We start from the raw sequence: 26,262 nt of genomic DNA, 5'->3' as shown, positions 1-26,262 counted from the left end.
TATCCAGGAAGGACCGCAAAAATGAGAGTGTGATTGAGAAGCTAATGTATGCACAGGAGGGGATGAAGACTGCATGATGGAGGAGGCACGTGTGCACAGCATGAAGGGACAAGCAGGCAAGCAGGCAGCAGCAGGGAGGGGTCCAGGGGAAAAGCGGCATATACACGCAAGGCCATAGGTGGGGGAGCACAGAGTGTGTGCAGAGGGCATTGCAGGGGAGCAGGGAATGGCTCTGCCATTGTAAAAGAGCAGAGAGACCCAAGCAAGAAAATAAGGACCCCTACAGGGATGTGGTCTCCACCAGAGCTGGCTTCCCAGGCAGAGGCGAGGGAGTTTCCCCTCAACAGCTGCGTGGCTGGAGGGGCTGCAGGCAGACAGACATGATGACTGAGGCTGGGAAAACCTCAGCATGGAAAGGATAAGGCTATGGGCAATGGCAGCAAGAAACTTGGCTGTGTCTCTGCTTCATGACATAAACGCCGGCAGAGAGAGGGCGGGCTGCTCCCAGCGCAGAGCCACACAGGCGGGAAGGGAGTTGGTCCAGGCTGCCCGATCAGCCTCTTTCTCCACAGCAAAGCCACTCAGACACAGCCACCCCAAGCAAGGAGAGACCTGCTCCAGAAAGACAGGCCCATTCAGACACGAGACCCTCTGGGTTTCAAGCACTCCCACAGCCATTGTTCCCATGTCAAAAATGATCTGGACATCACTGATATTCACTCCAATGGGGACAGGTGATGCTGACTCTCCTTCCTGGGGAAGTCCCTGCTGGTGGCACCACGCTGGTCCCCAGCCCTGCTGCTGTGGCACCACTGTCCCCCAGGAAGAGATGGGGATCTGTAAAGGTTTGAGACCCCGTGCTTTGCATCATGTGTGCACCTCCAGTGCTCTGAGACTGGAAAATCATAGTGAGAGATCAATTCATTCACAGACCAGGACTGTACCCACGTAGGAAATGGTTTGGGGGGGCCACGCTACAGGGAAACAGCTGGGCACAGGGATGGCAGGGAGGGTATCCCCCATCTGGGGAATGCTGGCGCATCCCAGTGCTGCCGGTCACTGGTCCCAGTGCTTCCAGTGCAGTGCCGGAGATCTCGCAGCTCCACCTGCTGGCTTCATGGCCAGGGCTGCAGAGGCTGCAGACGAGGTAGGGCGCTGGGGAAGGGGAGAGTTGGTGGGGTAAGCACGGCAGAGCGCTTAACAAACAAAACCCACACGGCTCCTGGATCACACAGGGTTTTCTTGTTTCTTTTATTATTTTAACCAATAGCCTGCAGGTTGCATATATGAAAATACAGGAGAAACTTACACCATCAAAAAAACAAACCCACAGTGAGCAGCGTAAAGGCTTGATGCTGTGCAAGCTGCACTGGTGATGCTGGGTTTGGTTATTGCTTTTCCTTCAGCCCATCTTTCTTCCATTAATTCACCCGTGAAATCTTTTTCTACCATGTCCATCTTCAGCATCAAATCATTGTCAAAGTCAGGCATCCACGAGTCCTCTGGGCAACCTGTTCCAGTGTCTCACCACCCTCACAGTAATACCTAATGTAAATCTACCCTTTTTGCAGTTTAAAAACGTTACCCCCCGTCCTTCCATGATACTCCCTAATAAATAGTCCCCTCGTGAAAACTCAGCACCCAGATGTTTCTGGAGGATGAAGCAATCTCCTGACCCTTGGTGACACCCACGGTGCACAGGGCCAAGGCAGATGCTGCTGTACACAGCTCACAGAAGGCAGTGCCAGTGACCATGGGCACCAGCTCCCCATGACTTTGCTGCAGACCTCCAGCTCTAGGTGTCCCTAAGCTCCTAAGGCAGGGGAGAATGGGGATGTGCTTCCCTGGAAGCTGAGCCCAGGTGGTGAGTAAAGGCAGCCCTCAGCTTCCCTCTGAGCTGCCCACACGTACCTAAAAAAGGCTTTGGAGACATTAAAAAGCACAAATGCATCCTTGGACTGAGGAGAAAGGGCTTGTTTTATTCTTGCAAGTACACTTGTCCTTTGCATTGGGCAGCTGAGGGTCGTCCTTATGCAAAATGTCCCATAAGAAACCATCAGAACCACCAGGCTTCCCGAGGCTGTGGGATGAGGTGCCTGGCTGAGGCACTCCCCTGTGCACCCATGCTCCCAGCAGCTGGGGAAGCCTCACCATGCCACAAGTGAGGGCTGACCTTGGGTACCCAATTTTCCAGGCACTCCAACAACTCCCTAGCCATCACCTCAGTTCCTCTTTGCAAGCTCCCACTACTTGTAGGTGAAATAGAACGAAGAGGAGCACTGCTAGAACACAGAGCAAGGATCTGCCGATGCAGCAGCAGCATTTCCAGGGGAAGCTGCTGTTGAAGTGTGAGGGGTGGTGAGTTGGGCTTGCATAAGGCCTCATAAGAGCGTGATGGGTCCTGGCCTTGTGCACATCTATCAAGGGCTTCCAGGCATTCGACGCTGGGGTCAGCTGTGACTCACTGCAAATGCCAAGCTGGCAGCCCTCACTGCGGGTGCTGTAGTGTGGCCCCATCACCAGCGCATCCACCACAACTTCCAGGAGCTCAGAGGGCTCAACGCGCACATGATACAAGTACTTGAGGATCTTTAGCACCAGGCTGTGCAGAAGCCTCTCCACAGTCTCCAGGCTGAATTCAGACTCCTCCATCCAGGGGCTGGGGCACCACCTGCAAGCCTGACAGAAGGCTCGCATCCATACCATGCCCCAGCCCTGGCACTGGTGTATGTGGAACAGGACATGCACTTTGGCCAAAGGCCACCCATGAAAGAACTGAGAGCACTGAAACCTGCCAGGGCACAGAGGAGATCAGCTAATGCTAGGTTCCCCGTGCTGAGCCAGCGGCTTCCTGCCCAGTCAGCAGGGATCAGGGCAGCCAGATCTGATGGATTCATTTCGCTCATGTAAGCTTTACACTGAACTGTCCTCCCCCTAACAGCACAATGCCAGCCTGGGGAGTTCAACACAGATGTGAGCTCAGGGCTGGCCCAAGCATTAAAGATCTTAGGAGCCAGGCTGACTGCTGGCACCATCCTGGTCCCCTTTTTTAGCCCAGCCCAGCCCCACTGCCAGGAGCAGAGGTCCTTGGGGTGGGGAGCATCAGGCCCCTGGTCTATTTGGGGCTCCAGCCCCTCACCTATGCTGGCTCATCACAGCTCAGCGGAAAGCCAATGTCAATCTCAGGGCCAGGGAAGTTAAAAAAAAGAAGACAAATAGAAGGTGCGGGTGGAGGCTGCAGGGCAGGTGAGGAGATGGCTTGAGGAATCAAAAGGTGTGCAACCCGCAACTCTTTGTCTTGCACAATCTGCATGGGGGCTGCAGCCAAGGTCTCTGTTTGCTGCCACCTGGGCAGGGTGGCTGGTTGATGCCCAGGGTCCTGCCTAGGGTGGAAATGGTTGGGATAGAGCCTCTCATCAGCAATGCAAATCTCTCCGCTGTGCGACCTTGGAGCCTGGTGTGGGTGCAGGGACTGCTGAGGCATCACCCCATATCCCAGCAGACAGAGGCTTCCCCATCCTCATCCTCTGGGTGCAAACCCAGATTTGGTTCAAGTGTGATATAACTACCTCTGCTCACTGGAGGAGCTCTTTGTATCTTGGCACCAACATGGAGAAACTGGCGCTGCACAAACTCCTTCCAGCCAGGCTTGAGGACATGCACCTGCAGGGTATCATCCTTCTGAAGCATCCAGGCTCTGTTAAGTCCGTATCTGCTATCTTCTCTGCAAAAATGTCCTGCCAGGTCCTCATGGTCCCACCTGGAGCTGGGGAAGAGGCAGTGGCCAAGCCTGTGGTTCAAGCTTGCAGCTTCTGAGTGCTAATACATGTACACAACAGTCTTTTCCTCAAACATATCCTCTTTTCACGTCATATTTGTGTTGGAGAGGAGAACCTTTGCTCCCGTGTGAGCAGCAACGCCCCATCCTGATCCCTGTGTCAACAGGCTCTGCTGACGCTACACCACATGTTGACCAGGCGAAATGTCCTCTAAAGCAAGGACAAAAGAGGGTTTCACAAAGTCCCACACATAAACTCCCAACTCCGCTGAAGCCGTGCTCTCATGATGCTGCTCCGTCTGTAGGCTGGCATAGAAGTTGAAAGAAAACCCCCTGCCAGGCTGCCCGTGCCTTTCACTATCACGGCAGCAGGGGTGAACCAGCTGAGATTGTGCCCAGCATAGGAATAACAGAAACGAAACCCACTGAAAACACAGCACTTGACAGCTTTACCTCTCTCAGTAGCTGCCACCAAATACAGGCTGTTTTTAACATCTTTCAGCCAACTCGAGCAGAAAAAGGCCTGACATGAAACCGCAGGGTGGAAAGTTGGGGAGGATAGTACCACACGTAAAACCGAAAAAGGTGAGGTGTGCTCTGAGCTGGGAGCGCCAGGGCTGTCTGCAGCCCTCTGCCCTCCAGCTTACCCCTCTTCAGGTGTGCAGGTCCCCCGGCACATCCCATGGAGAGCAATGCAGGACAGGGAGCAGGTTAGATAAGATGCCAAATGATAACTACTCTTGAATTGGAGGAAGATCTGCAGCTTGATAAGGCAAGCTCAGATTGCCATGAAAATTGAGAGCAGCCCTGCAGGGGAAGACTTGGGGGAACTGGTGGATAAGAAGCTGGACATGAGCTGGCAATGTGCACACTCACAGCCCAGAAAGCCAACCATATGCTGGGCTGCATTAAAAGGAGTGTGACCAGCAGGTCGAGAGAGGTGATTCTGCCCCTCTGTTCTGCTCTGGTGAGACCCTACCTGGAGTATTGCATCCAGCTCCAGAGGAAAGACATGGACCTGTTGGAGAGCAACCAGAGGACAGCCACAAAAATTGCCAGGGGGCTGAAGTACCTCTCCTGTGAAGACAGGCTGAGAAAGCTGGGCTTGTTCAGCCTGGAGAAGGCTCCAGGGAGACCTCATTGAGGCCTTTCAGTACTTAAAGGGGGCTTATGAGAAAGATGGGGACAAACTTTTTAGCAGGGCCTGTAGCAATAGGACAAGGGGTAATGGTTTTAAACTAAAAGAGGGTAGATTTAGGCTAGATGTAAGGAAGAAATTTTTTACAATGAGGGCAGTGAAACACTGGCATGGGTTGCCCAAGGAAATTGTGAATGCTCCATCCTTGGAAACATTCGAGGACAGGCTGGATGGGGCTGTGAACAACCTGGTCTAGTTGAAGACGTCCCTGCTCACTGCAGTGGGAGCGGACTAGATGACCTTAAAGGCCCCTTCCAACCCAAACTGTTCTGTGATTCTATAAAGCCATGTCATCTAGCATGAAGCTTTCAGAGACCATCCTATGCACACAAAACTCAAAAAAATGCCTAGCCTTGGAAAAATGTGCCAGGTGGCTGCTGAGGATGAAGCCACCACGGAAAGTTATGGCAGTCCCTCATGTTGAGTGCCCAGAGCAGCACTCAGGCTCCCAGAAGCAGGGAGGGTTTAAAGCAGAGACTGTAAGATATTAAAGTCTGCAGCAGGACAGACCTCTGTTTAAAAATGGGTATAAGGATCTATGAATCAGGCTTAAAATACTTCACATTGCCTTCAAATAAAGTCTGTCCCTGTGGCAGCTCTTCTGGCTTACCGCACCAAAAGCCTGGGAGCCCCAAACAGCAGGGACAGTGGCTGGCCCTGTCCTGGAGCTGGCTGAGGAGGTGAGATTGCTGAGGATGCAGGTGACAGCACCTGTGTCCACATGAGAGTGGCATGGTGACTGCCGGCAGTAGGTGATAGTGGTTGTGAGGTCTTGAGAGGCACCAGTACATCAGGCTCATCCTCCAGACCCCAAAAGGGATGCAGGCGGTGAACATAGGTCCCAGCAACCACAGGTTGGCAGGGTTATTGCTGCTGGAAGAGAAAACCCTGAAGCATCTGCACGTCCCCTTGGACCTCTCTGTGTTAGGGGCTGAGATTTACCCTGGGCAGGGGGGGTTGAATGCAGGAAAAAAATGAAGGTTTTGACATCTCCCCTTTACTTCTAGGGCAGCCACACATGTTGAACACCTAAAGCTATCTCAAGGAGAAGCAGCCCTCTCTTCTGGCACTCTCATACTCACCCAAACAAACAGATCACTTCCTCTGGGAAATCCGTGGTTTCAGCCCAGCTCTTCCTTCCAGAGGCTGCTGCCCCAGGGCGGAGGGATGCTCCCCATGGTGCAGGCACAGCTCCCCACACTGCCCATCCCAGGGAGCAAAATGCTGCCCCTCAGGCACACCGCTCAACAGAGGTCCGGTGGCATCTCTCATGTGGGGACAGGCCCCTGCCTCCATTCCAGCTGCGACGGAAACCAGTCCCCCGTTACATCATGGCAACACAGCTCAGATCACGACTCACGACGTGCCAAGCCCTCACAGTCATCGCTGAGACAGAGCCTGATGCTGGTCCTGCTATTAAAGCCTTTGACTTGCTTTTACTAAAGGGACTTTCCCAGAACCACCTACAGAGCTGAAAGTGCTTTTATGTCCTGTTCCACTTCACACACACCTCCCGGCGCTGCCCAAGCACCTTGCCACCTACTGGCACCCGCCTGGAAACAAAAGCTGCTTCTGCAGGTCCCCCCACAGCCTGGCATGGACCAGGGAAAAGCCATGTCATAGCCCCAGCATGCTGACACTGGGCTGGACAGAGCCTGTCAGAGACAGATCCTCTCCATACCAGCATGTTGGTTGTGGCTGCTCCACAGGATGCCTGCAGGAGGCAAACACAAGGTGCAGCCCAGGTGGTAATTTCCCTGCTGCTTTCGCACTGCCTGAAATTATTTTTGACTTCAGCTCCCACCCCCAGGTGCGCTGCCTGTGTGAGAGGAGGAAGGTTTCCCAAAGTTCTTTCTGCCATCCGAGCAACAGGGTGTAACTCTAAACACTTCTCTGCCTTTCACTGCTTGCTTTGTACTGGGGCTTTTCTCCCGTTCTGAAGACCTCCCTCATCTCTTCCTGCACTAAACACGCCCAATGCTTTTCCATCAGTCATTCTTTCAGGGCATTTTTGCTCTTTTCTCCAGGTCATCAGGGCGAATTTGATTTCTAACCTTCCTCCCAGACGGCCCCTACACCCTCCCTCAATAGTGTGTTGCCTTCATTTGAGCCATGCTTCCCCAGAAAACCCCTATTTGATATGTCTGCTGCCACATGCTATTAATAACTGCTCATGGGATACAGCTTCTTGGTACCCGCAGTGGCAGAATTTCCCATTTCCCCTATTTGCTTATGAGAACCTCACGTAAGGCAGCATGGAGATAGCATCGCTCCTGCTTTCCCTGCAGTACCCAGCCCTAATGAAAATGAGATTGGTTTGACACGACATGTTCCTGCTAAACCTGTGTTCTCAGCCCCAGCGCTGCCCTCTCAGTGTTTACTGCTTGGTGTCTTTACTAATTTGTTCCAGCGGTTTTCTGGGTACTGAGGCAGGCTGACTCATCTAGACTTTCTCAGGTCCTCTTTTTTCCTCTTTCTTGAAGCAGACAGTGAATTGGGCATCTGTATCCTCCTGGGACACAGCTCCATGACAGCTCTCTGCACTCCTGTCCCCCTCCAACCTTGCCACTGTTGATGGTGAATGGTTGTCACCCCATCACGGTGAAACCCACTGCCTCTAGGGACAAGTGATGGCTGAAGGTTCCCTTCCAGGCTGGACTGTCTTCATAGTCAAGCCTTTGCAGTAGGGGGTTCCACTTTTCTCAGGCTGGATTTGAGGCAAGCGACATCAGGTCCTTTGGAAATAGGGATATGCCCAAGCTGAACTGTAGAGAGGAGTCATTGCGCCATTGCCCTGAACTTCTGGGGTGGAGAGGGATGCTAGGGAATGGGGAGGGATTTAAGGAAGGAGGCGGATGTGAAGATATGGGAAGGTACCACCCCACATGGCCTCTTGGGCCTCACAATGGTCCCTCCAGGCATCAGGAGAGAGCTCAGCCCCCTCCAACAAGGCTCTGCCCCACTGCCACGGGTGATGGGTTTGGTCTTTGGGGTGGTGGCATGGGCAGGGCCAGGGCTCCTGCCCAGCCCTCCAAACCCCATGCACCAGGATCTGGCCTGCTGGCACCAGCACATCCCACCAAAGGGAGCAGCACATCCCACCAAAGAGAGGAAGAGAGAGAAGGAGAAACCCTGGAGCTGACTCAAAGCAAAACTAAAGAAAGCAAAATGAGGGTGGCAGGAGGAAATGCAGATGTTCTGCAAGCCTACAGCAGGCTTGGCAACAAAGCGAGGCTCTTAGTGGGACAGGACAGAGAAGATGCAGTGGGCCCGGACCCTTGAAGACACACCATGGCTGTGCAAGCTAGCATGTTAGGGGTACAGGCAGCCTGTCCAGTAGCCCACAGATCATGCCATTAACCCAGGGGCCAAATATTGCAGTACTTCCAGCACAATCTCTCCGAAGCTGAAACACAGCCGAGACCTCCCAGTGACCAGGACAGTGCTTACTTGTAAGTGACCTTACTGCCACATAACCTGGCCGCCCCTTCTTCCCCCAACCCCGGCATCTGCAATGTCCCATTTTGCAGGAATGGTGCTTTGCTGCTCCATGGCATAGCTCTCCTCGAAGACGCTGCTGCCAGCAGCCCATCTGCCTGCCCAGTTCTCTGGTTTTACAGCTCAGGTTTCTTTAAGAGATGCTTGCTCACCTATTGTTCCCAATCACCTGTAATCAAGGCTAGGGTACATAAGGAACCAGGCTGGCTTTCAAGTATCTCCATAGGGGATTTGCTTGTTTAGGAATAGTAGCTTGGGCATGCTGAAGTCACACCTCCAGTTTTCTGCAGATACTGACAGGAATCAGCTCCCTGAGGTCTTCCACCAGGGTCTGACCCTTCCCCATCACCAGGACCCCAGCATGGGATAGGGAATGAGCTCTGCTCTCTGGAGGTTCCAGCTCAGGTATGATGCCAGGGAGCTGGTGAAGCATTTTGGTAGTGGCTGTGGTGGCGGCGCTGGGTGTCTGCAGTTGGAAGCAGCTGCTCTAACTGCCAGACCAGAGCATGTAGGAAACACAGCAGCTTTGGTGCCTGCAGCCACCCGCTCAGCTGCACCCAGGTCCTGGTATGGGAGGAGCTGCTGCACATGAATGGGGTGTTTTGGGTGCGGTGTGTCTGCAGAGATGTGCATGTATTTGGTACGTGGTAACTGTGCATATCTGGGGGTGTGCATGCAAATTTGCATGGGGAGTTGTGTACATACTTTTGTGTTCATGTGTGTGTGCTTTCACATCAGTGTCCATGGCCAGGCTGGGGATGCTTGCTCTGGGGTGATACAGAGAAAAAACAATTGGAACCCTCCAATTTGGCTGCTGTGTCCTTGTGAGAACAAAGCATGGGAAAGAGGCTGTCAGGAGCACCCTCTGTCACTCACATCATGATACTGGTAGGAATGAGGAGAGCAGATCCAAACCTATGCCTTCTCCTTTCTGCCTTTCAGGAGTCATTCCCAGTGATGGCACATCCTGAGAGCACAGAAGAGCCGGGTCCAGGTGCTATTTAATTTTACAGGGCCTTGTTGTTCTCCTGCTTGCACTGCTGTAAGCCTCAGTCTTCCCAAAATGGGATGCTGGGGACCTGCTCTTACTCTGTGAGCGGCCGGTGGCCCTGTGCACAAGGGTCAGCCCCAGCAGCTGCGATGCTGCAGGGAGCGAGGTCAAGCAACACAGCCAGATGGTGAGGTCTGCCTATCTGCCCTGCAGCAAACCTCTTCTCCACAGCCTAAAGCAAGGACCATCGAAACTTTGCCACCCATGCCCCTCCGCAGGCAGCAAAGCAGCTGCAGTGGACAGGATGTACCCCAAAACCATACCAAGTCCATCAAAGCCCAGCCTCTTCTTGGTGCAGGCACAAAAAACCAAAGGATTGTGAGGGTGGTGAAGCACTCAAACAGGCTGCCCAAAGAAGTGGTGAATGCTATATCTGTGGCAGTGTTCAAGGCCAGGCTGGACGGAGCCTCGGGCAACACGGTCTAGTGGGAGGTGTCCCTGCCGATAGCTGGGGGGTTGGAACTAGATGATCTTAAGGTCCTTTCCAACCCTAACCAATTTATGATTCTATGACTTCAGGGTGTCAGTTTAGCTACCTCAGAAAACCTGATGCAGACTTTAGCATCCTAAGTGTAAATGAGTTCAGTCTCTGCTTAATTTGGAGTGGAGAAAAGGGGCATAAACCTGCCAATTGGCGCAAATAGCAGGCAGCCAGCTGGTATGGGCACAGTGGTGGGCAAAAGCAGGAGGGCTCTGATATGGAGTGAGGGCAGGGGAAGGAGAGATGTGAGATGGTAGTGCTAGGAAAGCCAGAACTGGGGACCTCTCAGGACGACAGGTAAAACAGCCTCCTCCAGATCCCACAAGTGACTCCAGGAAGACTGAACTACTATCCTCATGCTGGAGCGAGAGTCAAAATCATGGGCGGCTGCTCTCCTGGCTTGCACGGAAAGACAAGAGCAGCTCCTGCACAAGAATGTGCTTGGCTCCCTGTCTGCAAGCAGGACACTGGGGCATGGGGGCTGTCACCCATCTCAGGGTACTGCTTGGTTCAGGGATGCTCCTCTGGGGGCTTTAAACCTGCATCCCACCTGGGCTCATCCCAGCCCTATTCCTGCTCTGGCTTGCACAGCCAGTGCCATGCTCAGTGCAGGAGAGTGTTGCTTGGGTCTCTGCCAGCACCCTGTCCTCCAGACAGGGATGCAAGATGGTGTCAGGCAGCCTGAAGCATCCCTGGGCTCCAGCCTTCTCCCTGCAAGGGGCAGATTGCAGCCAAGCTGCTGAGGGGCCAGAGGTGCACAGACACTGCTGTGGGCTGGGTGCTCTCCCTTCCCAAATGGCAGTGGGAGATGCTTTTGCTAGACCTCTGATGGTTTGGGAGCAGACCACCATCCACCAAGAGGGGAAGAGATCCAGCCCTGACTGCTCCTGGAGGAGCCATGGCTGCAGCCGGAGGGAGCAGGAACGGCTGAAGACCTGGCATCTCTGTTGCCCGAGAGGCAGGATGGAAAATATGAAGCAGGACCCACCCTCTCGCTGGTGTCACCTCTGACGGGAAAGCCCAAAGCAAAACTGCTGACTGAGCTCCTGCTTCTCGCCCGCTGCAGCTGCCTCCTGCCTTGGCCTGCTGGGCAAGCCGAGCCCGGCTGGCCGCTGTGGGTCTCTGCCAGAGCCATCGGGGTGAGGAGTGGGGCCGCTGCTTGCAGAAAGCCCTGACGGGCTGAGCCATGCACTGGTGTGAATGAATGCTGTGCGAGTTACGGCACTGCTTGTGGTAGCTACTGGCAGCCTTCAGCGGCACTGGTGATCAAGGTGGGCCACCATATCCACTGTCTTGCCCTGACGAAGGGTGAAAGCTGTCCCACATGAATGTCTGTCCTCTCTGGTCCCCTCTGGAAGTTTCTTAGGGACTTTCCAGCTCCCTGCAGCAGACACTCTGCAGTGCCTGTCATGCATCACCACTTCCCCCAGCACCCAGGCTGGCTCCCACAAGGCTGCACTGGTTTTGTCAGGAATAAAGGAAAATGAAACCTGCTGACGGTGCTGCTAAAATCTGAGATGCAAGTGACCCTTCTCTGGGTTTTGTGGTCTTGCAGCAAGTCTCTGCTGCCTCCAAACCTACACCTCACCAGGGTTTCTCCTCTCTCAAGCAGTGTCAGTTCTTTCTGTTCTGGTTTCTGGCAGGCAGCATGGCCCCAGCATTGCTTTCAAGAGGGAAAACGGATGTTTGGAGCAGGAAAGCTGCATGGAGCACCATGCTGGAAGCTTTGCCCTGGCTGATGGCAGCCAGGCCCCTGGCACAGCTAGGGGTGATCATCCCTAACGAGCTGTGCAAGTGCCCCAAGATGAACCTGGTAAGGGGGGACGTGGTTTGCAGCTGCACCCCAGTGACCAGCTCAGACAGGTATGAGAGGGAAAAAAAAAAGGTGGCAGCTTCTCTGCATTATAAAGTGCAGCTTCACAGAAGAGCAGCCTGTGTATGGCACGGAGAGGCCCAGGAACTACAACAGATGCTGCGGCTGCCTCCTGGCTCTTGCCTGCATGCTGCCAAGAGATGTTATTTGGCTGCCCACATGCCTGCCATCACAAGGCAACAGACTCCCCTGATGTGAAACCCTTTATTTACCCCCAGGGCCAAATCTGCCTCCCACCTGCTGGAGGGAGGGACACAGGGGTAGATTTCCCCCCTTGCAGAGGAGGGAAGTGCCTGGAGGCAGGAGGAGAACCAGCTGCCTGCTTCCCCGGGGCTTCTTTAAACAGCCATACACAAGGCAGTCTCTGCTCTGGGTGAGGAGAATCCCTCAGCCCTGGGCTCCTGTGAGCAGCATCTCCCAGGGTCTGCTCCAGCTTTGACCTCCAGCATTTCCTCCCACAGTGATGCTTGGGTCAGATCTGGGTGAGGGAAGCAGCGTGTCCACTCCAGAGAACTCCAGGTAGAGGCAGAAAATCGAGGCATGATGTAAATCACCTTTGGGACAGACCCATTTGCATCGCTGCTCTGCTGCAGCCCATCCTCCCTGCCCTGAATGAAGAGGTGGCATGAGGAGCCCTGCAGGGATCTTCCGTGTCTTCTGGCACCTATCCCATGGCCATGGTCCCACCACAGCCAGGACTGTCCGATATCAAGTCCAGCAGCGGCACCTCTTGCTCCAGTCCTGGCACGCTGGGTTTTTCTCAACTGCAACCTGTGGTGAGAGTGAGGGGCCAGGGCAGCCTGTCCCTGCCTGCACCCCTCAAGCAAGGAGGGACCCCAGCCCTCAGAAGGGCTGGAACTGCAGCTACCACATCTTCTCATCCAGGTGTTTCTTCCCCCGCTCTGGTGTGACGGGTTTCTCCTCTGAGAAGATGATGGTGGCGTATTCAGTCTGGTCAACTGGCGAGGTCTCGGGGGGCACCTGGATGTGCTGGTCCCACTGAAACTCCAGCACGCCATAGTCCACAGTGGACACGGACACCACAGGGGGTTTCTCTTCCTTCTGCAAGGAAATCCCATTGAGGTGATTCATCATCCGGAGGTACCTGCCATCCCCAGCACAAACCCTCTTTTTACAGCAAGTGCTAAAACCAGCTCTGAAGCATTCCAGGAGGGCAAGAGCAATACAAAGCAGGAAGACGCACAGACCTGGGATAGCATTTGCTCAGAGAAACCGGACCGTGAGCCTTGGGGTCGCTGCTGAAGCCATGTGACCTCAGCTCTCTGCCTTTGCAGGCAGGTTGGGGTCCCTGCTTACCCAGTCATAGAAGGCTGGGTTGTGCTAGAAGCCCTTTTCCCACCTCTCTGGGCTGGCACAGGATGCATGAGGAGACCATGGGGCTGAGTTTGCTCAGCCCAGAGAGGCAGGGAGCAAAGGGGACCTACTCACTGCCTTCAGCTGTCTAAGGGGGCTGGAGAGAAGACGAAGCCAGAGTCCTCATGGAGGTGCCTGGCAAAAGGAAGAGAGGAAACAGAGGCTAGCTGCAGCAAAATAAATTTTAGCTTAATGTACTGGGGAGAGGGAGTGGGCAACGCATATTTCCTCCCGTTTTCCACAGCAACACAATCCATTGTTAAAGATAAGCCTGCTTTGAGCAAGGGTTGAACTAGCGAGGTCCCATCCTATCCCAGACAGTTACTTTAATTTTGGATGGGCTGTGCTGCAAGTGCAGAAAAGCAGTTGTAGCTGTGCAGAAAAGATCAAGCAGCATCAGAGAAGACAGAAGCAAGAAGCCTGTAAAGGGCTGATGCCCTGAACACCAGCAATGCCACGATGCTCCCCTGCAGCACCGCAGGGCATCTGAGACAGAAAACTCACCGCTGGCCTGTTTTCACTTCGTGGTTTCTGTACATCTGCAAAGTAACACGTTTGGTTAGAAGATGCTTGCGTGCTAAGGCAGCGTGAGCATCTGGGGCTGACCCAGTCCCCATGTCCTACGAGAGCACTGGACACCACAACCATTGCACCACACTTCCTCCTTCTCCCCTCAGAGTCTAACACACTGAACATTACAATGACAAGTGAGATACCAGCCTAGGGTTTAATTGGGATTAGAGGGGTGCAATTCCTCAGGGGTCCCCTCTGGGAAAGCTCCACAGGTGCCTACAGCAGGGAGATGATGAGAGTGCCGGAGGTGCCTGGGCAAGGTGTATGGAAGGGACTCATACAGCATTAACATGCCACATTAATGAGTAGTGCAGAGCCACACCATGTGGTCTGGGGGCTTTATGAGGAGCAAGCAGGGTCCAAAGCACCCTTCTCCCCTACGCATGGAGATACCTGTCCCATGGGGACATGCCACAGCTGAGTTTAGCTCATTGAACCAGCCCATGTACCCCAGGAAGCTGCAGGCATCTGGCTGCCCCCAGGTCCCAGCTGGGTTTGCTGGATGAGCATCACCCATCAGGTCCCCTGCCAGAACCCAGCCCCTCAGCACAGCATGGTCTCTGTGGGGGATCATACCTCCTCTCTTGTATGTGATGGTGAGGTACCCGAAGATCAGCAGCACAACCGCCCCAACCACCAACAGGATCCCCAGGACCGTGGCCTTGATGTAGTTTGGGGGGTTGCTTTCCTCCATCTCGGGCTCGTCAGTAGCATTCACCTTCTCAGGGGCTGCTGCAACAGCCACCCAGAAAAGTGGGAACAAGACAGCAGGTCAGGAGTGTAAAATGGACTCTATAGTCCTTGTGAAAGGCAACCAGGGAACATGGGGGCTGTCCTCTGAAAGGGCTTGGTCCCAGGCAGGCTGCTACAGCCTCTCCATCCCTCCAGGGGCCCTGAATTTAGGCTGACATGGGGGATGTTTTGGCCATGTCTCATTCCTTCCCATTACAGGTGGTGAGGATGATCCCACACTGCTGACAGCTGGAGTGCAGGGGGTCACGGCACTGCTCTGCACCCACAGGCGGTCCTACAGCACAACTCCCTGCCCGGCAGAGCCCATGGAGGACACGGCTTCCACAAGCCTCCCCACAGCTACCACATCCTCAGGCCAGCACAGCATCAGCTCACATTGGGAACAGATGTTGTGAAAGACAGTGACTTTTGCAGTGTTTCCCCTTTTTATAAAAGGTCACCTTCAGTCCCACAAAGCCCCCACGCTGCCAAGCAAGAGCATGGCAGATCTTGCTGCAAGATCTCAGTCTCCCACGCCATGGGCCTACGACACCCTCCCAGGGCATGGTTTTGCAACAACAGTATCTACACCAACACTGGCTGTTTGAGGGGTCTGAGGTCTGGCCACCATCCCAAACACAATCCCTATCCCCAGAGGAGCTCTTTGGGAGTGAAGGCAGCTCCCTACGCTTGTCTCCTGCCTCCGTCTATGGGAGAGAGCAGCTTCCTATGCTGGTCTGTTGCCACCATCCATGAGTCAGGAGTCGCTCCTCTCCACAACATCACCGGGAGACAGCCCCAGCAGGATGGAGCCCTCTGGCCTCAGGACTAGATTCAGCTGCAGTGTGGATATGGGAGGACAGCCTATCTCCCTGGGCCTCAATCCTGCATGCAAAGGTGAGGGGAAAGGACAGAGCTGTGCTCCTCTAATCCACAGCAGGTCCTCCCCCAGCAGCGTAGTGTCTGCCTTATGCCCTGGGGCTACAGCATGCCTGAGAGCACCATTGGTCCCCATCAGCTCAGACCCCAGGCTGACCTGTGACCACCAGCTGGGACCTATTGCTCTCCATCACTTTATCAGGTTCAAAGAAGGTGATCAGTCCACAGAAGTAGGAGCCTGAGTCATTCTGGTGGAGGTTCAGGATCTCAATCTTGAAGGCAGGAGTGTGGTTGGTGAGCAGGTACTTCTCCGTCTTCATCTGGCGGTTGATCTGGCTGATCTGGGGGTTGATCTCAGCGATTTTCTGGGCTTGGCTATGGTTGGTCTCCTTGTACCAGTTGAGGCTGTACTCTGAGCTGGAGTCATTCTCCATGGAGATATTGCAGAAGAAGGTGGCTGAGCCACCTGCAGGGAGAGTTAACATTGCTGGGAAGAAGGTCACTGTTTGGGAGAGAGGAAACAAGGCACAGACATGGTTACAGCAGGCACAGGCCTCAGAAACAGCTGTACTCTGTACTCCCTGCTGGGAATAGGGATGCAAGGCCAGTCCGCGGCATCACTTTGGATCTCAGGGAGGTACATCAGCCCTTGTCTCTCCCCTCCTGAGTCTGTGCCTGCCAGCTGGAGAGGGATCCTTGGGTAGTAACTGTACCGAGAAGTGGTTTCAGCAGAGCAAATTGTGCTCTGGGCTACCTAAAATTAACCCCGAACACCTGCACCAGGGAAAAGAGACTTTGGGTGTTGTATCATTTTTAAATCTATACTGTGTGTTAATGTCTAAGTCAGCCTCACTCCAGCTGATGCTGCCTCTGAAAGAGCAGAGGGACCCCTGGGACCCAGTCCTGGGCCGCGGCAGTACCCTGTGGTGCAGCCCATTGCGTGCTCAGCGGCCTGTGGAGTGCTCCGTCTCTGCTCACTGCTCTGTGCTGGGACACAGCATGGGCAGGGGCTGACCAGGGCACTGTATTTACCATCTCCAGCCTGAGACCGTCTGAAAGGGCAGAGAAGCCTGGAGCTTACAATAACCATCCCTTCCCAGCTCCCCACATGTACATGAGCAGCCAGCCAGCCACACCACAGGGTCCCGGCCGGGCTTGCAGGCTGCTCCCAGCACAGAGGGTAGTTGGCCATCGCCGCTGCCTCCCTGGCCCTCAGTACCAGCCCAGCTGCTTCACCACACTTCCCTGCCTGTGAACTCCATGGGTTCATCCCCCCCAGGCAGCGAGGATGCTGCAAACACAGGCCAGGCTCACAACATCTCAGCTCAGCCAGCTCCATCCAGCAGGATAAGGCAGCTGCTGCATTAACTTTGGTTTGGAGCAATAAAAAGCAGGAAAAAGCATTTTTCACATGGGTTATCTGACCAAGCAATTCAAACTGCCAATGGTTTGAAAAGTCCCTGCCGTTAAGAAGTTTATCTTCTCTTTTCAGAAACAGCCACCGATAGGTAGGTGCCCACACTGACAGAAGTAGTTTTTGTAGTGTCTAGGTTTCTTGTGTTTAACAGAAAATATTCTGCAGGTTTGGGTCTTTTCTTCCTAACCAGTGCCACTGCCAGCAACGAGTGAAGAAGCACTTAGAGGACTTCTGAAAGCAGAGGTTGGGTTTACATATTTCCCTGTATCCTCTCAGCACAAAAGGCAACATCTGTTCCCACACCTGCACCCACCCTTGAGGCAGAAAACACCCAAAGTGACCATAGAAAGAGACCGGCTGGTAGGAAATGGTTTCATCAGGGCTCTTGCTCGCTCTGCCCAGACTCACTCCTTCCCCTCTGCCTCCCTTTCCTCCCCAGATTTCACCCTAAGCAAAAGCACATGCAGGACCCTGGCTCCCTCAGGGTCAAGTCTAAACCGGGAGGCGCAGCCTGAAACTGTGAGAGCCAGAGCAGAAAACCCCAAACCTGGCATGGTGCTGGCAAACCCAGAGGCTCAACATCAAACCCCAGCCACAGTCAATTGTGCCCACAGCACACCTCTGGTGCCGGCACCACGGGCTGGTAACCTGGCCCCTTCTCCATCCTTTAACCCTGTTTCTGCCCTAAGCTTGCTTGAGCCGCACGTACCCAAAAGGTTTGGTTTTTCTGCCTCCTTGATGCCAGAGCTATTTTTAACTACAAAGCTCCCAGCCCATAGACATTTTCCACTGGCTGCAAATGACACGGGCTGTTGTCACAAGCACACCGTGCTCCGGTACTTACCCCGGCGGCAGCCAGCCAGCATGGGGCCGCAGCAGAGCAGGACAGTGTAGAGCCTGGTCAGGGCCACCTCCACGCTGCCCCACGTCGTCTTCGAGGTAACCAGAGCCATGGCGAGCCAGTCAGTCCCCTGCCCGTGCAGATGTGCTGTGCTGTGCCACCCCGGCTCTTCTCTTTGCTTCCTTCCCCACAGCAGCAGCTTGTTCTCTGACGTGCGCAGCAGGAGCTGGGGTGGAAATGAAACGTGCCCATCTCTGCTACAGAGGGAAACCCATCTGCCTCCCGCCCCCAGCTTCCTCCCCATGGAGACCGGGATCAGCTGAGCCAGCCTAGCCCCTTCCCCTCCCCATGCGCTCCCACACAGGCACCCAGCCACCAAGCAGCAGGGACAGGCACCTCTGAGCCCGCACCCTCCTGGGGGAAAGCTCCCAGGGATGGAGCAGACAGGGACCACAGGTGACATCCTCAGCTCCAGCCTGCCCCATAAGTCAAAGGGCTGTTTTGGGTTCCCAGGCATCCATGGGTGCTTACACTAGGTGCCCATGGTAGTGGGGTGCTGGGGGAACATATGGCACTGGGCAGACAGGCAGAGTCTGAGCAGCCATGGGGTACCTATTGGCAGCCTGCTCCCACCAGGAAAGGATGGGAGAGGAGGAAGAAAGAGAAGGAGAAAAGAGTATGTTCTTTAAGAGACAGGAACTTCAGCGAGTACGTCACACCATTTTTCTGATGCACATGTCCTTTTTCCCCCAACAAGAAGCTTGCCTGATGTGTTGGCAAGGGTCCCACCAATACGGTTGAGACCTGGACAAGACCCTGGTCTCCTGCAGCCCTCACTGTTGTGGCACACAGCCACCTCAAAGGATCAAGGGTCGGTCCTAAAATGGCTTAAAAGCATCTGAGGTATATAAGGAGCGCTGAAAATTTGGAAGATGAAGAAGCAAGCAATGATCGAACAACTGGGATGGAGCCAGCTGAAGGTCAGAGCTGAATGTCCTCAAAACCCAGGGAAAGCAAAGCTTCCCAAATGAGATGGGGAGCACAATTTGCCATCAAAAGATGCTGAAGAAGAGAAATCCACAGGTCCCAAATATCCCTCCCTTGTTGGTTTAACTGAATTCACATTTGTGGGTCTGACCCAGGCAGGAGGCGATGTGGCTGGGGCAGGAAGAGGAAACGGTTAATAGTGTTTGCAAATAAACATGGAGAGCGGTGAGGTCTTTCAGATACTTCTCAGAAATTAGGAAGGCCTGTGCAAACGATTTGCATGTGCAACAGCAGCTGACTCTGAGAGGAAAGGCAGCAGCCATGAGGTGGTGAGTAAGCAGCGAGTAAGCGGAGGGATGGAGCGGAGGCACAAAACTGTTCCTTTAGCGAGCGGAAATCTGCAGGGCCTGGGCAGGGCAATGGTGATTGCAATGCAAGGGTGCCACACAGGTACGGCTTGGGGCCACCACCACTTTCGGCATAGCAGCCGGGTGCTGTTCCTGTTCTGCTGGCAGGCAGAGCTGGTGCCCAGCCACTAATGGTACTAAGGGCTCCCATGGGCCATCTCTAGCAAACGGTGCTGCTAAAGCCTGTGGAAATCAGGAGCTGCTGCTGCTGCTCAGGGCCCCAGCAACCCCCCTGCACTCACAGCGGGTTGGGGCAAGACTCAGCATCAGTTGGGAGGTGTCTGTGCATTCCAAGCAAAACTCAAAACCTCCTGCTCCCTGGTGAAGCCTCATACCCTCCTGCACCCGAGTGGCACTCCCAGGCAGCACCCTGCCCGCAGAGGCCCAGTCCCAGGTGCCCCCAGCCCTGCCACACATGCCAGCCCCCTCCGGCCCCTCATCCCAGCAGCAGCGTACTCCACACTGGCACCAGATGCACCTTCACGCTGTTTCCATGTGAAGCTGTGTGACGCACCCAGGACCTTTCTCAGCAGCATCACCCACTGCAAGTAGCAAGAATCATCACGGAGATTGCTGCACCACGATAAACAGCAAAGGAAGCAGGATGTCAGTCAGCTTCTCAGGAGGTGGCTCTATCGTACACAAGCCACTGTTCACCAGCCTCCCTCGGGAGAGTCAGCAACTGTGGGCAGGGAAAAGGGCACAAGGATGTGACTGGGTGGGGGATATTGGAGAGTGACACTTTTAAGCCTTTCTGGAAGATTTAAGAAGTTCCTGGCAGAAAGGAGCAAGACTGGTGTCTCTGTACTGATGGTTTGGAAGTATGGATCAGAGGCAGGAGGGGAGCACAGGGTGCGGCAGCAACACACAGGCAGGAACTGGGGGAACAGGCTTCGTAACAGCAAGGATTCAGGCTGCGCCCGCCTCCGCCGACGCACCCGGGCGCTCCCACCGAGGCCCTTGGGGCCGGGACACCACCGCAGCCCCCGCCGAGGCCATCGGCTGGCGTACAGGGCGCTGCCCTGCTGGCACCCGCAGCGCTCGGCGCCAAGTTCAGAGCCACCGCAGCCCACCGAACCGCGGCCGAGGGAGCGGGCAGGGTGGCAGGAAGGCAGCGGGGAGACACCCGGAGGCCGCCTTCCCCGCCGCTGCCGCCGTAAGCCCCCGCCACGCTCACGCCCCCGGCACCCATCTCAGCCCCCCGCGGCCACGTGCGAGCCCCACCGCGCCCGGCGCCGTGACGTACGGCGTGACGCGCGGCAGGCGGAAGTGGTGCGGTTGCCACAGTAACCAACGCCGGGGCGGCCCGCGGGGCACCGCGGCCATGGGCGACCCGGGCCGGGGCGATGGGCCCGGGAACACGTACAGCCTGCGGGCCAGCGCCCGGCACCGGTGAGCCGCGGGGGCTTCGGACCGAGCGACAGTGCCGAGCGGCTTTGGGTCGGGGCGCGGGGGAGGTGGAGCTGCGGTGGGGCTCTCAGGAAGTGTGGCCCCGGGCCCCGGGGGCTGGTATGGGGCTCTGTGCGCTGGGTGGTGGGAATGGGGGAGCCCCGGGACTATGGGGACTGGCGGGCACTGGGATCCCAGACTGACTTTGACACCAGAGAAAGGGGGTGTCTGAGGAGGGGAGCACAGGCAGGGGATGCTGCTGGAAGGGCTGGTTTCACACCTGTGTTTATGGGTGTTCAGCCTTTGGCAGGGCTGGTTAAGTATATCTCCATCTCAGCTGGGCTTTTTCCCCCCGTGGTTTTTAATTTCCCGTTTTTCTTTAATATGTGAAAGTTACGTGTATTTCTACACATAGCGTGAACTTTCTGGGCTTTCTGTTGCTGTTTTATTGCCCTGATAGATTTAAATCATCCACAGTAAAGGAATGCATCCGTGCAATACTGAAGGAGAAACTGGCTGATGTACAGTACATTCCAAACGACATGCCTCAGCTTACAATGTCTTTATCAGAGGCAATAAAAGACAGACTGAAAGGTAAGGAGGTTTGTTTCTTTCCTTACTGTGTCCTCTCCCTTTTTACAGAACCTTCCTTTATTCTTGAAACCTATTCCTTCCCTGTTGACTGACTCAAGGCTACTGTTATGAAACAATCTATTATATATACATATATTCCTTGCCTGCAGAACTAGAAGCCTAATTCAAGTAGACAAGATTTGTTTTCATATAGACTGGCTGGTGTGGGATGTCATCCTCGGAGGGGGAAAGAAGCTGCATTAGAGAGAAGAAAGAAGTGATGCTTCGTTGCTTCTTGCTTCAATAAACAGAACCATTCTTGCTTTTTTCTGCTGCAAGTTAGATCAGAGTTGGGTCAGAGTGGAGTAGCAGGGAGATCAGAACAAGGCTCAATGGGAGCAGCAAAGGGGGAGAGAATGAGGAGCATTCTCCCAGGAGGAGTGTGACTACAGCCTTACAGCACTGGGAAAGGTTGTGGTGGTGCTGCGCAGGATGCCCTCCACCATTTTTGAGCTCAAGAATTAAACTTCAGGCTCCATCAGGTGTTTCCTGTGTTTGCTGCTGGAACAGGTACATAGACGTGCGTTGGCACAGTCACTTTTTTTTTGTCTTCTTCCTGGCAAGAGGCTGGTGCTCCATCTGCTGGGCTGGCCTGACATGGTGGCACAGAGCTACTGTCGCCCTCGGCAGGAACCATGAATTTACACTTCTCCCAGAGTTACTCATCTGTTTTAAAGCCAGCAGCAGCTGTAGTCCCAGCACGAGTTGATGCTGAGCTAATACACACAGGGCTTGGCTTTAGGAATCTGTAAACACAGTCGCAGTAGCCTGAAGTGAGACTGGCCCAGTGTATTAGCTGGCATTTCTGATAAGCATTGACATGGTGGATGTTACCAGACCCAGCACGTTGTGTTCAATCCTCCAGTGGAAACAGTGCACCAGAATCTTCCCAGGACACTGTTTTGTTGAAGACAGTCATTAGGATCTATATTTTATTTTAAACATGCCTGTTCTCATTTGGCTTCTGGAACATCGCCGTGGCCTGATTGGATCTGTCCTGTGCCCCAAAGGTATTTCTTTACTATTGTAAAACAACTGCATATCTTTGCAGAAACATAACATACACCCACGTATGCTTTTATGTGGCCTTTTATCCCAGCTCAGAAGTAAAGGAAGCACCTATGCGGCAGAAGAATCTCTACAATACTTTTGCATCAGAACAGTTTCAAAATAAGCCATCTTTTTTTCAAATTGGATTTTGTCCACCATTCTTTTTATGTGTTCAGTTCCTGAAAGTTGTCAAAGTAGAACACTGACATGTTGTGTGGCCGTTCAGGGGTGTCCTCTGCCTTAGATGCATCTTTTGACCTATGCCAAATACCGTATTCACCCTTTAACTCCAATAAAACCATGGTACTCTGTACCTAGGAAGATGAAGCTGCAAGGTAGTCTGTCCACTTTGCCCATGTATAGGATTGCACAAGACACTTGCTTTGTAACCAGAAATCTTTAGTTTTCTGGGCCCTGTGTTGGGCTCCTATTTTAAACAAGTAGTTGTTCTCACTATGATTTTTTTCTCTCTCTCCAGAGGTGGGATTTGACAGGTACAAAATGGTGGTGCAGGTCGTGATTGGAGAGCAGAGAGGAGAAGGAGTGAAGTAAGTTTTGCATCTTCTAATTGTATTTTTATAAATTTTGTCGGGTTTGGGTGTTGTTGGGTTTGGGTTGGTTTTTATTTTTTTTTTTTTTTGTTTGGTTGTTGCTTGTTTTGTTGTTAGGTTTGTTTTGGGGATTTTTTTCCTCCTTTGGAAGCTGTTTCCAACTTCCTAGGTACAAAGTTCCCTCTGCAGACGATGATGAAACTGTAAAGCACTTTCTTTTCTTTTTAAGTGGCAAGTGAGGGCTTGGATTGTGCCTCCTTGAATTACCCTGTGATAATTGGCTGTACAGTGGTTCTTAGCAAGCAGAAATGCTGAAAAGCATTTGTGAAGAGTGTTGCAGAAAGGCATTTTAAGTTGTATTCATGATGAACTATAGCACACACCCAGCCCATTCTCAAGGCCTGGCTGGAGCACAGGAGCTATGGTAACTCACTTCTGTCTAAAGCCAGATTTCCATAAACTCTTAATTTGCATTTAATCCCCCCAGGTAGGCATTTAAGAAGTTTAAATTTCTGTAATCCCTATACAATACTGTCATGGGAACCGAGCCTAGACTAAATTCTAGTTTGGCTCCAGATAGCTGCAATTGCACAAAAGAATTCCTCTTCAGCTGCAGAGTGGGATGTAGTTTTCCATTACTAGTGAGTAGGGAGAAAACGAAAGAGAACAGCCTACAGGGTTTATGTGCTTTATCTATTGGGCTTATCTTTATTATTGTGCCCGGTGCTCCAGCAGCAGAAGATAAGTGCAGCAGAGCTGTAATCAGATCTGCTGCCTCAATGTTCTAGAGGTCAGGAAGGAATATCTATACTTGCTGCTCAGGCTTTTGTCAGGAATGTCTGTCTGCAGGCAGACTGCTTCAGAAGCGCCGTACCAGAGTGAATGGTTCAATGAGTGAAGTGAAATGAACTTCAAGGAAAAGTGAAGCCCAGCAACACAGGCTGATAGAGCAATTGGGGAAATTTTCTGGTTTTCAATAGGCAGGAGGCGAGACTGAAGCATGATTGCTAACATCCTTAATGCAAAATACTGGGAAACCAGGGTATTCCAGAGGCAGAGTGGACTACTGGACTGAATAAAAAGCAGAGTAACCCTGAGAGCTATGGTAATGGGGTGGGGGGGAGTGGGGGGAAGAGAGGGATTAAAAAAGGACTAAATTCAAAGTCTTCTAACAATGAGTTGTATGTCTAGGGACTAGGAACAACATGCTGTGCCACAAACATTGATCCTGTCAGCTGAGACTGACTGTGGCAGGCTGGGACGTGGGCATTTGCAGCAGGGAGAAGGGAGTGTCAATGATCTTAGACAAGGCAGTACTGAGGTCTCATCTGTAATATCCCATTACAGTCTGGTTGCTTGTCTTCAAGGTAAGGCTTGGACTGAAGCAGGTGTAGAAAAAAGCCAGCAGGATGGTCACGGAATAGAGTATAGATACAAGAGGACTAGAAGAGCTTAGCTCATGGTCTAGTAACACAACGTCTGCCAAGGAATACGATAGCTCCCTATAAATAAGTTGGGGGTATGTACCATGAGGGTACAGGAGGTGAAGGACAAGAACAAATAAGCTATATTAGCCACCGATATGCACAGGCCAGAACTCAAAGATTCTTAAGCACCATAGCTATGAGGTTTCAAGCCCTGCTGCACAGTGGAGGTGGCAGGGTTGATAGCTGAGGAGTTTAAAGATGAAGCTTGATCCACATACAGAAGGGGTTACAGCATGTGGTGGAATTTAGCAGTGGGGATCTAGGCTCAGGATTCAGGAGAATTCTTCCCATTTCCTTTATCTTTAAAAGAAGCTTAGGTCCTTGTATGTGAACCTTGTGGGTGATGGCTCAACTCTGTGTCTTTTGTCTAGCATGGCTGCGCGATGTTTCTGGGATGCTGACAATGACAGCTGTGCTCACGATGTGTTCATGAATGTAAGTATCAACTGTTTTACCATGGGAAAGTGTAAAGCTACTTGCTTTTGTGTGAGAGGCAGAGCAACTGTAAATATGGAGCAGAAAAAACCAGCCACTAGAAGGAAGGAACCAAGACTATTGAAACAGTATGATTTACATCCTCATTCACAAAACTTACTTAGATATAATATCAAACATAGTAAAACTTATTTCTTGAGTAGGTCATACAGTGCTGTGCAAAAGTCAATATAGTCACACCATTTTATGGTTGGGGAGAGGAAGCACAAGAGAGAAAGTCTTTTCTTACATGCTTTGCTGAACTGCTGTTGTGGAGTACGGCTGGAATCCAGGACTGAGAAAAAGCCAAGGTTTTATTTCTTTATTAGTTTTTTTATTACTATTTTAAACTGACACCTAGACACCTGCGGGTGTATGGAGGGGATAACCTGAGGTACTTCTGACATTCAGACACACTGTCCTGAGTTACACCACAAGTGAGGAATTAATCACAAGTGATAAGGAACTGATTAAGAGACAGAAACTTGCAATGTATCATAGGACAGGGTTATGCTGTGGTCTAAGTGTTGTCTTAGGTCAGCCTTTTCAGCTAGGCTAGCAAAGAGCTTGCGTGCAATAACACAGAACCTTTCTCTGTTTTCCCCAGGACAGCCTGTTTTGTATAGTAGCTGCATTTGGCTGCTTCTACTATTGAAGATGGTAAATGTTGCACAGAAGGACAGAGGTGGGGGAGAACACCTTAGGGTATTTTTTGTTCAAGTGCACAAAAGCATAACAAAATAACAGCTCTACAAAGCATGCACCACACCTGTTCTAGATGCTACAACATTCTTTCTTCCTTGTGGATATCAGTGTAGCTTTAAGCACAGTATTATTATGTCCTTTATTTAAATCACCCTTCAATTATATATAGTGTGTTGGGTTTGTCCTAAAACTGTATTGCCAGTAGCCGTTGTTTCTAAGGCAAACTCAACTTTCATCTTGAAAGGGTTCTGTTGCTTTTATGTTTGTTAATTTTCTGAAATGGATTAAATATTTATAAGAAATGTAAGATAATAAAATCTATGTATTTAGTATTTCCTCTTCTGTGGGTTGACCCTTGTCATTTCCACTGTTTCTCCTTCCACTCTACAAGGTGCACTAGCCTGGATGACTTGTCTGTGCTTCTCAGATGATCGTTTCCTGTAAATTAACCCACAAAGCTGACCTCTTATTCTGGTTATCCAGATTTGTTCCTGCGACTCCCATAACAATTGGGCTGTGAATCCCAGCTGTGTCATATGAGATGGTATTAACTGATAGGGAGAAAAGGTATTTAGGACATCAGGTCAGGCCACCAGCCTGCATACTACACAACTACTGAAACTCCTCATTGGTCTGGTGCAATTTGTTACGACTCCGGAAAGGAGCAGTAGAAAAGGCTGCTGTAGATCTGAAAAGGAGTGCTAAAGCCTGTCAACTCCCCAAGTATCAGATGACCAGGTCGGCTCCTGAGAGCGGGTGTCACCAGAGCACATCTCAGATACCTGTTGGAAGGTGGGATGAACGGCTCTGTGGTGATGCCCTTTCTCTTTGTACTGACCAAGCAGCAAGCACAGCTGAACCATTTCAGTGGCATGAATGGCTTT

General features: G+C 52.6%; 2 protein-coding genes across 4 annotated transcripts; one reads left to right on the top strand and one right to left on the bottom strand.

The window, feature by feature from the left end:
- Nucleotides 1–12,069: 12,069 nt before the first annotated feature.
- PDCD1 (programmed cell death 1) lies at nucleotides 12,070–17,927 on the bottom strand. Of its 3 annotated transcripts, XM_030496516.2 has the most exons (5): nucleotides 17,699–17,877; nucleotides 15,595–15,939; nucleotides 14,403–14,558; nucleotides 13,758–13,792; nucleotides 12,070–12,941 (listed from the first exon to the last, which is right to left on the bottom strand). In XM_030496516.2, the coding sequence occupies exons 1-5, from the start codon at nucleotides 17,805–17,807 to the stop codon at nucleotides 12,744–12,746; spliced, it is 843 nt and encodes a 280-aa protein (XP_030352376.1). In that variant the 5' UTR covers nucleotides 17,808–17,877; the 3' UTR covers nucleotides 12,070–12,743. The 3 variants fall into 3 exon arrangements, 1 of the variants encoding a protein (XP_030352376.1); XR_003992954.2 differs by having other exon boundaries at nucleotides 13,758–14,558; nucleotides 17,699–17,927; XR_003992955.2 differs by having other exon boundaries at nucleotides 13,758–14,555; nucleotides 17,699–17,927.
- Nucleotides 17,928–20,331: 2,404 nt separating this feature from the next.
- TCTEX1D2 (Tctex1 domain containing 2) lies at nucleotides 20,332–25,710 on the top strand. The gene is made up of 5 exons (XM_030496514.1): nucleotides 20,332–20,481; nucleotides 20,939–21,072; nucleotides 22,640–22,709; nucleotides 24,571–24,634; nucleotides 25,281–25,710. The coding sequence occupies exons 1-5, from the start codon at nucleotides 20,414–20,416 to the stop codon at nucleotides 25,326–25,328; spliced, it is 384 nt and encodes a 127-aa protein (XP_030352374.1). The 5' UTR covers nucleotides 20,332–20,413; the 3' UTR covers nucleotides 25,329–25,710.
- The last annotated feature ends 552 nt before the right edge of the window (nucleotides 25,711–26,262 follow it).

Source organism: Strigops habroptila, chromosome 8 (assembly GCF_004027225.2).
Source record: "Strigops habroptila isolate Jane chromosome 8, bStrHab1.2.pri, whole genome shotgun sequence".
In the NCBI taxonomy this organism is placed as follows: domain Eukaryota; kingdom Metazoa; phylum Chordata; class Aves; order Psittaciformes; family Psittacidae; genus Strigops; species Strigops habroptila.
Note: the sequence above shows the minus strand (reverse complement) of the source record. Positions and strands in the feature narration are given on the sequence as shown.

What these genes read in the sequence shown, in the direction of transcription:
- PDCD1 (XM_030496516.2), bottom strand. Translation starts at nt 17,807, where the DNA reads ATGGCTCTGGTTACCTCGAAGACGACGTGGGGCAGCGTGGAGGTGGCC. An exon ending in GCTGGCTGGCTGCCGCCGGG is followed by an intron (nt 15,940 to 17,698) that starts GTAAGTACCGGA and finishes TCTCCCAAACAG; the next exon opens with TGACCTTCTTCCCAGCAATG. An exon ending in CATCACATACAAGAGAGGAG is followed by an intron (nt 13,793 to 14,402) that starts GTATGATCCCCC and finishes GTTACTTTGCAG; the next exon opens with ATGTACAGAAACCACGAAGT.
- TCTEX1D2 (XM_030496514.1), top strand. Translation starts at nt 20,414, where the DNA reads ATGGGCGACCCGGGCCGGGGCGATGGGCCCGGGAACACGTACAGCCTG. An exon ending in CGGGCCAGCGCCCGGCACCG is followed by an intron (nt 20,482 to 20,938) that starts GTGAGCCGCGGG and finishes TTGCCCTGATAG; the next exon opens with ATTTAAATCATCCACAGTAA. An exon ending in CTCACGATGTGTTCATGAAT is followed by an intron (nt 24,635 to 25,280) that starts GTAAGTATCAAC and finishes TGTTTTCCCCAG; the next exon opens with GACAGCCTGTTTTGTATAGT.